The sequence below is a fragment of the Streptopelia decaocto genome (assembly GCF_964273445.1).
Source record: "Streptopelia decaocto genome assembly, chromosome: 5".
NCBI lineage: Eukaryota > Metazoa > Chordata > Aves > Columbiformes > Columbidae > Streptopelia > Streptopelia decaocto.
In genome coordinates this window covers 47,132,977-47,146,905 of record NC_138659.1, presented here as the reverse complement: position 1 = coordinate 47,146,905, position 13,929 = coordinate 47,132,977, and the positions used below count along the sequence as shown (strand labels likewise).

The window sequence follows — 13,929 nt, the reverse complement described above, 5'->3', positions numbered from 1 at the left end:
TGAATAAGGTCACAAATATATTTTTTTTTTTTGTTTCAAATCCTGAAGGAAGCTGCAAAGGACATGCATGCATAACAAGGAAAAGAGAAACCGATCAATTGTTTAAAAACAAAATTGTGATGATATTTAATGTGTTTTCCTTTGTCAAAAATATTGACAATTATTTCATATTTTAGAATTCCATAAGTTATAAACCAAATATTTTTTTAAAATGGAAATTCAGTCCCTTCTCTTAATGTTTGCATAGTTGTAGCCTTGAAAAAGATTGTACACAGTTAAAAGCACGTTACTGGATCAAGACAGACATTCCTGTACTAGGATATTTACTTGAAAGTGAGGTGCTTGATGTAACAGCTTCATACTAACTAGGCTATTACTGCTTTTTCAGTGAGAAGGGTTACAGCTGGCATCTGCCTCTGTAGCCCATTGACAAGAAGTGTGACTGGTTCTGTTTCACCCACCACACACCTGCGCAACATCTAAAGATGACCATGGGAACTGGTAAAATGTGGGGTATGTGTGTTTGGGGGGACAAAACGACACATCCCTCTTTCAGCAGCAACAGATAACTAGAACATGTACTGTGATTCTAAATGCGCTGGATTTTACAGCAGTATGAGTCACTGCTTCTGAAGAGAGTTTCCTTCTAAATAAAGCTTCATTCAGTTCTGTGACCAGGTATTGTGTGCTGTTGCTGGCTTCTCTCAGGTTGGCATTTGCACTCTGGGATGTCTGTCAGATGTAGCTGTGGTGTCAGCACTTCATGTCCTGGAATCCTTTTACTTTCCATGATTGAGTGTCTTCTTTGCTGCTTTCAAAGTCTGAAAACGCTGTCACAGATAAAACCAGGCTCTGTGTTGCTTTGAGCATATCTGAGAACATGTGGTGACAGTGGTTTGTCTGCAAAGCTGCAGCGGTGGTGGTGTGCTGGTTTAGTGGTCAAAAGAGGACAAGGGCTGAGCAGCCAGGGGTTTGCAGGTGTTCTTTTTCATATCATAGAAACCTCATAGGAATATTGCCAGTACAAGAAGAGTCTATGGGCAGAAAGGGTAACTTATGATTGCATGGATGTGGCCATGACTTGAGTTACTTAGCTTTTTTAGAAACTTAAAGCAAGGAAGGATAAACATTTCTGGCTTACTGCCACTGTTCAGTAATGGCTTGTAGCTTCAAGATATAAATGGGAAGCATGGGGGCTGAACAGTTAATAGTTCCCCAAGGAGTTATTTTTAGAGAGAGAGTTTATTAGGGAGAAGGGGTATCTTTGGAGTGTTTTGTTTTGTTTCTGGTGGTTAATTTTTTGTTTGTTTGTTTGCTTGTTTTTAAAAAAACAGCACCTGCAGTTGAATAACACAGGTCTTAGATTATGCACTGCAGTAGCTATTTTGTGAAGTTATAACATTTATGGGAAGAAATGAATTATGTTTGTCCTTTAAAGCAATAAATGTGCTCCCCTGCAATATTTAGGAGACCTTTGCCTGAATAGGAGAGTATTCAAAACAGGGATGCTTAGGCTGCTTGGTGGTTTGGTTAGAGAACAATGCAGAGTTAGGAGTTTTTTGGCAAGGTCTGTGAACTCATGGTGATCATATTTTTAAAGTTTTGGGGTCCTTTCAGTGACTTATCTTGTGAAAATGTAATAAGGTTTTCATTTTATTTGTCACTTATGTGTTAAGAGTAATCTGTCCGAAGTCCAGTAAGTACAGCTCCAACTTTGGAGATTTTAATTAGTGGAAGTCTGGTAAAAGTCATACATAGAAATAATGTAGAGAGGAAAGCATGTTCTGGTACCACATGAGGAAGGTAAGGAGAACTGAAAGTAGAATTTAAGAGTTTAAGAAGTGGAGTTTGTAGTTACGCATTCTGCATCAGAGCTGAGCTGTACAATTGCTCCCCCTGCTTCTGTTTTGGAAAGAAATTGTTTCATAGTATTATTATATTGTTTTCAAAGAAGCATAAACAAAAGGTTGAAGTCTTGACAGCTATGACAAAGTCTGGTGCCATTATGTGTCACCAGATAAGTGATGCTGTATAGTCTGTGGCAGTCAGCAAAGCATGGCAGCCACTATTTATATGTCAAATTTAAAAGAGAGGAAGTGTTACCCGAAGGGGAGAGAATATCAGAATTTGACAGCATGGTAGACATCTGAGGTTAAATGTCATCTTTTGAATAGATTTAACTTACATATTCATTTTATGTATTGAGATCTGAAATTCCAGCCTTTAAATACTCATTTTGTTACTTTATGGCACTTAAAAACAGAGAAAAGTTTCCTGCTAGAGTAGATGATGTTAAAGGTTAGGTCATAATTTTCAATATCTGACTTATACCATGTAAATATGCAAGTTGCATACGCAGCCAACAACAGGAGAGGGAGAGATACATCTTTTTGATTTCTTAACCTTAAAAAAAAAGTTGCCTTTCAGTAATAAGCTGTATATTATTGGATTCCTCCTCTATTATATCAAATGATTTTCACATTACCTAAGCTTGCTGTTCTTTATAAGTTCTTGCTACAGTTCACAACTTTAAATTAAGCCTTGTTTGTATATCTCCATGAGCAGTATACACAATGTGGGGAAAGTAACTGTAGGTATTGGCATTTTTTTATTTCCCTCCCTTCCCTACCATAAGTTGTTTGTCCTTTGAGCATTTGTGTTTTGTTTTTTAACTTCCTGAGCATTCTTATCCCTTTATATCACTTGAAACAGGAGGGAATGGAGCAGAGATACTTCTATAGTTATTTTAACGATCTTGGAAGAACAGAAGTTGTTAGCCTTCAAACAATATTTTCAGCTTGGCATTTATGGGGAACAGGATGCTTTGAAGCACAGGCACTATATCTTCCTCTTCTCAAGAAAACTGTCAGTGTCTTTTTTACATTGTAAAGTCTGTGTGAAACTTTCAGTTGAATTACAAAGTGTGAATTATGAAGCTTTGATTATATGGCTAAAAAGGTTACTTTCTGCGATTTAACAATTTGTCATAAGTGTTGCAGAGGCTGAAGTTGATAATACCTTGATGCTGTTTCATCTGTTCTGTGTGCTATTGTTTTTTGTAAATCCAATTCCTTTTCCAACAGTTTTACTTGAAAAATATAATTCTTTAATATCAAAGCCACAGTTTCAGGATTTTAATGATTTTCATCCAAAAACTGGTAGAAGGTAGTTGTCCCAAATACAGACTCTGTGGATGTGGGGGAAAGAGGGAGGCAGAAGCCTCCGCCCTCTCCCCTCTCCAATCTGCTGCCTGGATCTTTGTAGCAAATCTGCTACCTGGATCCCTAGATCAGGGGAAAAACTAGTACTTGGGGAACACGGTGGGGTGGGGTGGACAGCAGAAAGTGGCCAGGCTTGCCAGGCATTTCCTGTAACTGCTGCTGAGGAGCACTGCTCTCATCCAGCAGTGCCTTTCAAGTGTCCTCAACAGGAGAATGTCACAGCTACTGGTCTTGGACTATGACCTGAATGTCAAAGTTAAATAAATTGTTCTAGTACTTTTGTGGTTAGATGGTGATTGTTATCAGTTGAGAATTTGGTTCATTGTTTTAGAAAGTGTTGAATGATGTCCTATAAAAGAACCTTGAATAAGTTATTTGGTGACATTTTCTCAAATGCAAATTTTGAGAGTTGCTTCTGTATTTCAATTAGTGGATTACTGCAAGGATAATATGCAGTTAGGTGCTACTAGGACCTTTCCCCCCTGGCTCCCGCCTCGTTTCTTTTGGATGGGTCCTGTTTTCACAACCTTTTTGTACAATCATCATTTCTGAGGTAAAACGCATTTTTTTCCTTTTTTTCCCTTCTTGTTAACAGGTTCTTGAAGATGCAGAGGCTCAACACTTGTTCCAGTCCATTCTTCCTGATATGGTCAAGCTGGCGCTCTGTCTCCCTAATATCTGCACCCAGGTAAGCGAAGACAGCTAGCTAAGTGCTCTGTGGGACACCGCTTTTCTGGAAACTGTAACTAATGGCTAAGGTCAAAACATCAGGGTCATGTTATATTCTTAATATAAGCTATAGCTGAGGCCTAGGGAGCAGAACAGACAATGCACATATATAATGATATAATAGAATGTAAAAAATATATCTATCTTGCTGTCATATTTTTAGCCTGCGCTTCAGTAATGCTTTCTATATGCTGGAGTTTCTTCTTGCTTTTCTTAAATTAAATGACCATGAAACCTTTTAGGTTTGAAAATCACTCTCATAAACTGAAATACTTTAATAATCTTAAAACATCTAATTTTTTATTTTAGAAATTTTTTAATCCTAGAAATAGTATTTTCATAAAGCCTTCGTTTACTTAGGAACATATCTTAGTCTAGTTTGAGCATCACGATATTTGTGCACATACCTTAATTAATTCTTTGTTATTGTTATAGGAAGCTGTTTTGTAGGTAGTAAAGCTGATAAAAGTGATCAAGTGAGGATGTATGATAGGTAACACATTAGCAGGTTCATGACTCTAATTTGTAAGCATCTTTGTAACAATTTTCTAAATTGATTTTGTTGGGCAGAACCAGGGAGAATCTCTCCCTACTTTGTAATGCTGCAGGGGCCCTACAGTAGATTCATAATTTCAAACAGTATGAATACTTCTTTTAGAAATTTTACTAGTTGCTTGATGGAGGAAGTGCTTGAGAATGCTGTCAAGTTTCTGAACACAAAGTCAAGCATAAGACTTGCAAGTTCGTGCAGTAATGCCTTTTATAAAGATGATATACTGTTAGGCAGTGTAAACTGTAAAGAACTTTGGCAGACTCATTTTTTGGTTAGACACAAAGCTAAATTTGTTCCAATATAACACACTGTTCAAAATATCCTATTTTTATAGAATTGCAGGTCTCATTAGAGATTGCTTCTCAGGCTTTTTCCCCCTCCAGCTGTGTGACTTCAGACATAATACACTTTGTTAATTAAATAGCCAGAAGACTGAATGAGATTCAGTGAATGTGAATGTGGTAGTTATAAGAATGAAAGAAAACTCGTTTGTTTTGGGGAGTAAACAGCACTGTGTATTCAACAGTCTAAATTAGTAGCAATTTCTGTATTCACAGTTAAAAGGATTAACATGAAGCTGCTCAGCTTGCCTGCAGTTAGGCTAATGATGATGGTTGAGAATACTGGAAGAAGTGAAAACTCTGTTCTCTTTGTCCTATCACATGGGTTTATTGTAATCTTTACTGGACTCCTTAGTCAGAATTTCTCCCCTCTTCACTCCCCCCGGTACTACCACATAATTTAAAAAAACGTGCAGTACATGTGATGAGTAAAACTCCAAATTAGGGGGCTAAAGCCTGATAAAATAGAAGATGTGTAACACTTCAGGGTGGTTTTTGTCCCCCTCTACTTTTTGTTTCTTTTCATATTAAAAAAAAACAACCTGACTAGAGTCAAATAAAACTCCAAACTGAAGAACTAAGTGAACTTGAGATATTCGTTCATTCTGATTATAAGAGAGTAGATAATTGTGTACTATGCAAATATTACCAGTGTTCTTTCTTAAGTACGAAGGAAAAAAATTCAAAGCAGTTCATGGAGTGATGATCTGTGGCATGACTTCCACCTTACTTTGTTAAGTATAAAGCATGGTTATTATAGCTGAAAGCATTCCTCAAGGGTTCTTAACTATACAGCTATTGAGATTTTGGAGAACTGAAGTTCAGTTTTTAAGATTGCCCAGGATTTGCAACATCACATCAATTTGTTTGTTTGTTTTTTCCTCTTCGCCATTCCCCATGGTTTTGTTTGATAAGTTATGTTTTCTTGGTGTTTCTTTTTATTATTGATTATAAATCTGGAGTTTGTCAAGCAAGCCTTTTCTGAATTTTCTTAAATAAACTGTTCTTGACTTTAATGGTGCTGCTGATTAAAGGGTTCACCAATGGCCTAAATTGCTCTTGGTGTAATTTAACAAATGTAATTTTGTGCTCCTGTTTTTTCTCTTCAAAGTGGTAAGCTAATTATTTTTCTCTCTCCCTCTTTTCCTTCTCTTCTGTCCTTCCCTCCCTCACTTTTTTGTTGGTAGCCAATACCTCTACTGAAACAAAAGATGAATCACTCCATCACAATGTCACAGGAACAGATTGCTAGTTTTCTGGCCAATGCTTTCTTCTGTACTTTTCCACGTCGCAATGCGAAGATGAAGTCTGAGTATTCTAGTTATCCAGACATTAACTTCAACAGGTATGGCACTCTGGAGTAAATGAAGCTGATAACCTGTCAATGAAAATATTATTGTTGTCATTTAGGGGAGAAAGTCATTGTTTCTTTCATGTTTGTTGCTAATTTCAGTAGTTTGCTTTCTGTCTTTTCTACTTAATTCTAAAGGACAAGAAAACTATGCAGCTGTGTAAGAAAGGATTTTGTGCACAGGACGATATGCTTAATATTCCCAACTTTTTTTTTTTTTTTCCACGCATGCAGACATGCTTTTGCTCTGGCATAATTAGGCTGATACAATTCCCTACCTCCTTATAAGCCATTCATCTGCGAATGGTGTATTTCAGTTGTGCCTGAAGTGTTCTCTATGTATTTAAATCAAAAGTGAGTGTTTCCCCAGCCATGGTTCTGTTGTCTCCTTTGTTTCAGCAGTGGTGATCTGCACATTAAGTCAGATCAATAGAACTTGATTCTTCAGCAGCCATAAAATGTCTTATCGTTTTAAGGCAGTTGTAGAGCTGCGCGTTAAAATAAACCTGTCCTTTTTACTACAAGTTAGCCTAAAAACATTCCAAGACCACAATAACAATTTAAAGATACTCTGATTTCTAAACAAACACTTTTTTTTTGTCTCAATGCTAGCTTACAGACTTATTTGATTAGAATTTTTTCTTCATATATTTTATTTTTTAAATATGCTTATTTCAGTTTTAAATGGGGGAAGAGGATGGAGACATTTCCTGCTGCAGAATATAATGTTTCACATGGGCTTATAGATTAAAAATGGGTTTATCTTCTTCTGTGCACTTCCATACAAGTCTCTGTAGATCAACCTTAAGTTTATTAGGCTTGAGCGTGGATAGTTCATTGATCTAAAGTTGTTCTTATTCCTCACAGTTAATGTATGTTGCATACATGCTCTAAACACTGAGATGAAATCTAAAAATACTGTTACCTGTGATCCAGCACATTTGGATGTGTGTGTCACAAGGGCTATATTAGATTAGAACTGCCTGGAATAAATTGTCAGGCATACTGATGCATTGGTAATGGTTTTGGTGCTTGCTGTCTTTAAGGGATAGCACGGTTTTCTCTACACTGTGTCTTTCAGAAGAGAGACCAGAAAACTACACTGGTAAAGGGCTTTGCTGTCTTGGTGTTTATCCCTACGGTGCAGTGAATTAAGGAAGAGAAGTGTGCGTGGGCATTAACACACCATACAATTCAGCTTGTTTTCCCACCATTAGTTCATAAGAATAAATGAAAAGTACTATCCATGCATTAAAAAATATTTGTGTTCAGAGCAGTGAAGGAGGACAGTAAAGTTCTGGAAAGAGCTCTTGTTTGACTGTATTGGCTACACACTTCTAGCTGACTTTCTTTTTCAAAGGCCTTTTAAGGTACCAGTTTTTGCTGTAACTTAAGCATGTTATAAATCAAGCAGTTAAATTCTAAACAACTGCAGAATAAAATGATGTTCAATCACTGGTGTAAAATTAATATTCTATTCTATGAGCATTACACAGGAATGTAAAGTCACAGTATTAGTGGTTAGCTCCAGGCATAATATTTTGAACTAATTTTAAATAAAAAAGCCTTGGCAAATTATTAGTTACATAGTTTCCAGCTACAGACTTAAAGAATGACCAGTATAAACTACTCCGGATTTTCTGCACTGTTCCAGTCAGTCTTCCTTTGTTTTCTGACTTGGCTTTCTTGTGCTGTCACTCATAGTAAGTTCCAAAAGTGTTATTTAAGAGGGATAATATAGCAGACAATCTTCACACCTTTCTCTTGCATTATGGATGATTTAATACTCAGCTTTTAGTCATATAGGGCAGAAAGCCATTTTTATTTGTGTAAGTGCAAGAATATCATTGCCAAACTGGAGGAAAGAAGGGAAGCTGATGTCGTTTTGTTCCTGAGGATTAAAAGTGGCTGTTCCTCAGGGTTTGCCAATTTATGTGGGTTTTGTGTAATTAGTTTCCTTTTTCAGTAATTTTTTTACTTAACCATTTGTTGAACCAAAATTTCTCCCCACTGTGTATTTTGCATTTGATAATGAGCATGTTAGTGAAGGAGAATAGAGCTGTGACAGGCAGTGGATAAAATAAGAAGTAATGTCAGTGAGAGGGGACTGTCAGGTTAGAAGCAAAAGGAGATTGAAGCAAGTGATGGAGAGACTACTACAAGAATTTACCGTTTTCTATCGTACTACTACGTGTAACCTGATTTAATTGAAATCTAAAATGAGAGGAGAGAAGGAGGATGGATAGTATTCTATTTCTCTTCCCATCAACCCTGTTTTTTCTCACTCTGAAAAGCTAGTTCTTTAGTAGCAAGGACAGAGAATAGAATGTCATGTTTCCAGCTAGTGTTTCAGACTTGTGAAGACTACAAGGTATGGTCTATTGCAGTGTGTATTTCCAGCTTTTACCAAAAAGCCTTTGGTGAAGCTGGATATACTCAAAAGGCAGTAGGCAATGACTGAAGTCAAAATGCTTGTGACTTTTTTTTTTTCCTCTTTATAAAAATGTTTTCATGTAAAGCTTTGGAGGCTGCTGCTCTGCTCTGTCTGCTTAGGGATGGGAATAACAGGTTGTTCCACACAGCAACCCTTTCTCCCCACAGTGTTATGGTCTGCAGCTTTTTCCAGACTTATTTCTTTCCTTGGCATAATTTGTCTGCTGCATGACTATGAATGAATTACTTTGTTCTTTGGGTGCAAAAATATAATCTGCCATGGTTCTTTGACAAAGCAAAATTACTCGGTGGATGCTGGTGTTTGAGGAAATTTTCCTTTAGCAAATGTGATGTTCCTTGATTCCACTATGCATGGCCTTTCTGTGTTCATACAAAAGGCTTTCACCCTGCAGAATTTCAAGGAGAAAAAAAATAAAATTGTACCTTAAGTTAGAAACAGAACTGTATAACCTGTTTCTTGCCTGTGTCTTCAGTTTTATGCAGCAGGTATTTATCAAACCACTTTATGCAGACCTAAATATTAGAATGTTTTAATACACTATGAAATAGTTACGGTTCCTACTTGGAAGGGCTCTCATGTTCCTTCTTCCCTCACAGACCTCTCCGTGCTTTAGGTTTTTATGTGGTATTAGCTAGTGTACTGTGACTTCTGCTCCCACTGCCCCCCAGATACAAATCTATCTGACAAAAAATAGACACTCAGTTTAAGATATGGAGAATTTATTATTTCTCCCTGCCACTGCTGTTAAGCATTTTCCGGTGCACCAGTGCTTGGCACTGTCACTACAGTGATGATGGCAACTTGCTTGAATGCTGGTGCGTGTACTAATAATTGCAATTGATTGTGAGGAAGGTCGTTTTGTGTGTTACTTTTAACATAAATCATCTCTACTTCACCTCTCATCTCCTGTCTGTTGGTCTTGCCAGATGAGCAGAGGAAAAAAAAAAACAGCATTCTTTTTTTCACACTGAAACCCTTAGTTTAAAAGTATGTTGTGACACTGGCTGTCTATTTTTATTGTTCATCATGCTACAGACTGAAAGGCACTTGTGGATAATTAAATACTCTGTAATTTAATTAAATTTGTCCCTTTTGTACTTGGCAAGGATGGGCCTATTATGATTCTTAAGTCATTAATAACATAATTCATTAAAAATGTAGTTAATAAAATGGAATCCATAGTTTAACTTCGAGAGCTTGAGTATTTATGTATTCTAGTAGATAGAGTTACATCTGTTCAGTGGCCAAATGGTAGATCATTCTAAATAGCATGAAATACTGCTTCTGTTCAAAACATCAAGCTAAAGTTTAAAAGCTTGATTTTTCTTTTTTTAAAATACTTCTGTAGTATCTAACATGGAAATTGAGAAGGTTAACACAAAAATATCCCACTACAAAAGAAAGAAATAATTAAATTTGCCATTTTATTTCTTTTACTGACAAATTTCCCATAGAAGTTGGTTAAATGTGGAGCATGAATTGCATTGACTCCTCTGAGATAATCTCCACAATTATGACCTTGGTTACACAGTTTAGTTTCTTATGGTGATGCTCACCATTAATCTTTAATAGTTTGTGGTTTAATGTAGCATTTTCCTAAAAAGGGAGAAAAGTTTGTTGTTCCTCTCTCAAAATATATAGAAGATAAGGCTGAACTATGCTTTCTTGCACTTATTTTTGAGAAGACACAGAAACAGATACAGTCCACTGTCACACAAGACTTGGCTCTGTGGGCACTTTTCTTCCCACTGTTGACTAAATTATCACACCTGTGTCTCATCTCTATAGAATACAGTAATTTAGGAAAATATCTAGTCTGTCTATATGTAAAAGCAATGTATAAGGAAAAAAAATTTCCACAATCTTGAGTCAGTGTTCTGGTTGACTGAAAAGGAGATGGGCCTGTCAAGGACCCACTTTGCTTTTGCTGTGTCTTTGATCCTTTCTTAGCTGTTGTGTCAAGTTGCAGTAACTCCTGTTTTGCTTTTGCAAAAACCTACTGTAGTTAAACTGGAGATATATATGTAATAGCAATTGAAGTTATATTTGTAATAGAAGGTACTATGTCTAATGACATAAGCCTGGTGGATCTTTTGGCCCCTGTATTAGTGGGTGCTCTGTTCTGAGACTGCCAGTATTCTATTAGGACTGAATTTCTTAATCTTTGTCAAAGAAACCTTTAAAGTGATTTCAAGTGATTGGAAATGAGGGGGAAAACCTACTAGTTAAGATTTATATGTATTTTATGGAATATATAATATAGTTTGTCCATTTCCTTTCATATATAGTACGTTTATGCAGGATAATTGAAATCTAATTTACCAGTAATGCAATTGCCTCTTTATAAACAACATCAGTTTTGCAACGCTAATGAGTATTCTTTGGGGAATAAATTGTCTAGTGACTTTGAGAGAACTCGGTTTGGGCTGAGAGATGCATTGCTTGTCTGAAAAGTGGTTCTAGGTGTTCTGAGTTTATAGACACTGGTCCTACAAAATGGGCTCTGTTGCACCTACCTTAGCTCTGTGTTCTAATTGTCCTTGGATGGGATACTTTAAGTCGAGTGTGAGTTCTGAGAAATTTTAAATCAACATTTTTGTGTGGTAGATGATGAAATACTCTTTAAATAGGCAACTTTAAAAGGACACTATTCTTAAAGTCTGACATAATTACTGTGCTATAGTGATTAAAACAGTACTCAGTCTGAATACTTTTTGGTTAGCTTAGTAAATATAGTAATTTAGTCCAGAACTTAGTTGTACCGTGCTGTGGGATGTTTTCTGGTAAAACATTTTGCCCTGCTATTTCTTGGTGTTGAGTACTTGGAGTTAGCGTCTTTTCAGCAGTCAAGTATCAATCTGATGTATTTTTAAGACTCCTAAATCATGAACAGTTTCTTAAAACAGGTTTATAATGCTCCAAGTTACTTGACACAATAAACAAAAGTACAAAATGAAAAGCACAAACAAAAAAGATTGCATATATGTGAGTGTATAAGATGGAAAGACGATTTTTGCACTTACATCACCAACAAAATGGGATTGCTTAATGTTTTGTATAGACAAATCTCAAAAGTCACTATTTAATCAAAAGATGTTCTAATTAAACATAAGGGTGTTGAATAGTACGATGTTCTTAACTTTGAAGTGCAGAGAGCTCATACCTATGACACATGACAGTAAGAAAGAAGTTGCCTATGAGATTGGATTATTGGATGTATTGTTTTTCTCCTACTTGATGCCAAGGGAATTCAAAAACTCTAAATTACTTCCTATATAAACAGAAAAGGCAGTTTTCATACAGAAAGATGAAATTCATGTTATTAGGTGGGAGAGACATAACACTCGGCACCAGGAAAGCAGAGCAGAGGTTGCTGTATCTGACTTGTGTGAGATTGTGCTGCGCTTTGTTGTCGGGAAGTGCAAGGTCTGGACAGGGTCACAGAGTGGGTTAATTTGTTTGCCTTTCTTCTCTCTGGAAGGAGTTTTCTCGTCTGGATTATTCTACTTTTCACTTACATAAAGTCCAGATTTCATGAATTGAAGTTTTGATATTCTGAACAGCCTTACTTTTAGTTTTCACTTAAACTATTTTCAATGGCTGCAAGACTTTCTAGTAAGGGTTTATATTTTATATCAGATATAAGAATTTCCCAGTTAAAATTTGCTAAGGTTTTCTCATCTTATGTAAGCGAAGTTTAAGTATTTAAAGCTGTGATCTCCAAACTTTTTTAATCACACCTATCCGTTAAAAAATTTTTGAGTGTGTAACCTGATATATGTGTATTTATTTACTCATAAATTACATATATGTGCCACTGTACTAACATATAACATTCAAAAACATGCACAAAAAATAAAAAAGCATGAGAGAAAGATGAAATAAAAAATATTTTGAAATAGTGTTTATGTTATGAATGATACAAAAATATTTTTTTCCTGCATCCTAGTTGATTGTCTTGTGCACCCTCTGGGGGGCTTTGGAGATCAGAATGGTGCTTGATTATTGTTAATCACAAAAGACAGGTATGTAAGCAGGAATGAAATATTGTGTAATTCATTTATCTTGGTAAGGAAGTGTAAATGGTAGCAGTGAAACACTTGGTGCAGCTCTATTCTTCATGAAAAGTCCTTGACCAGTAACTGACTGGAACTATATTCCATGCTTTTCATTGAAGTGAATCTCTCATGATGTAGCACCGTGATTTAAAAGGCAGATAGTTATTTCTGTACAGGGCAGGAAACCCCGCCCAATACATAATCAATTGAAACAGCTTTCTCAGAAAATAGTTCAAGCAAAGTAATTAATATAGTTCCAGTTATTTCTATATGGTAAGGTGAATTGCTTTCATATATTTAGAGAGAGAAAGAGATTGTTCTTTATCCTGTTCAATCTTATGTCAAGCACAAATCATTATATACACATTCCAGTGATTACATTATGGGATTGTCGCTCTGCACGTGAATGCATACAGTTTTCCTAGACATTATATACACTAATATCTCTAGGCAGTCCTTAATATGCATGACTGAAGTTACGTTGAGCACAATTAAATAAAAACGTCGATACTGTGACAGAGCCCTTACCAAAATAAGGTGTTATGATCAACTACACTTACCATTGCAAATCAAAGCTTAAAACCCCACTTCATTAGAAGTGATATTGGTTTTGAAAAACGGAGAGTTTAATTTTTCTCTTCTGTTTTTGGAACTCCCATTGTTGGTGGTGGTGGTTTTTTTTCTTTTCCCAGAGAAGGGAAAAATTGCAGAAGACGGAAGAGATGCTTCTGTGTGCTCCCAAGTGCAGCTGACGTAATCCTAAATGATGAGTTTATTGTGTTATTCAACACTATATTAGTTTTTCCTTCAGGGTTCCATGTATCAGTATGAAATTTTAGTGATTCCTGTTGAGACTCCTAGCAATTGAGAATGCTCAGCCTTTTAATGAAAGCAGCCCTCAATCATACACAGAGTGATACAGGTTTGACAGTAACGTCCATACACATAGTATTTCCACCCCTACATGTGTACATCAAATAAGCTTAGGCTTGAAGTGCAACAAGATACAAAAAGTAAAATAAGTAAAATGCTTGGTTTATTTTTTTTAAGTGTTTTGTCATTCTATACATTAGACTAAAGCTCTGCTTAGGAATTAGTTCTGTTCTTGAGATTGAAGGTAATGTCTAGTTAGTATTTTCATTTCTAGCTTATTTGTAGTAGAAAACTTAGGTTTTAGTAAAATGTCTTGCACTTAGATTCAGTATTATCTTCAGTGAGATC

At 36.1% G+C, this 13,929-nt stretch overlaps 2 protein-coding genes across 3 annotated transcripts in view; both read left to right on the top strand.

Annotated features, from left to right (window-relative positions):
* The window catches only part of NCOA4 (nuclear receptor coactivator 4), a 397,571-nt gene that overhangs the window by 66,989 nt on the left and 316,653 nt on the right, over nt 1–13,929 (top strand). The gene's annotated exons all lie outside the window — the stretch shown is intronic.
* PARG (poly(ADP-ribose) glycohydrolase) overlaps nt 1–13,929 on the top strand; it is a 77,200-nt gene that overhangs the window by 32,416 nt on the left and 30,855 nt on the right. For both annotated transcript variants that reach the window (XM_082054605.1, XM_082054604.1), the window contains exons 8-9: nt 3,817–3,909; nt 6,032–6,189. In XM_082054605.1, the coding sequence (XP_081910731.1) occupies nt 3,817–3,909; nt 6,032–6,189 (251 nt within the window). The remainder of the gene's footprint in view (nt 1–3,816; nt 3,910–6,031; nt 6,190–13,929) is intronic.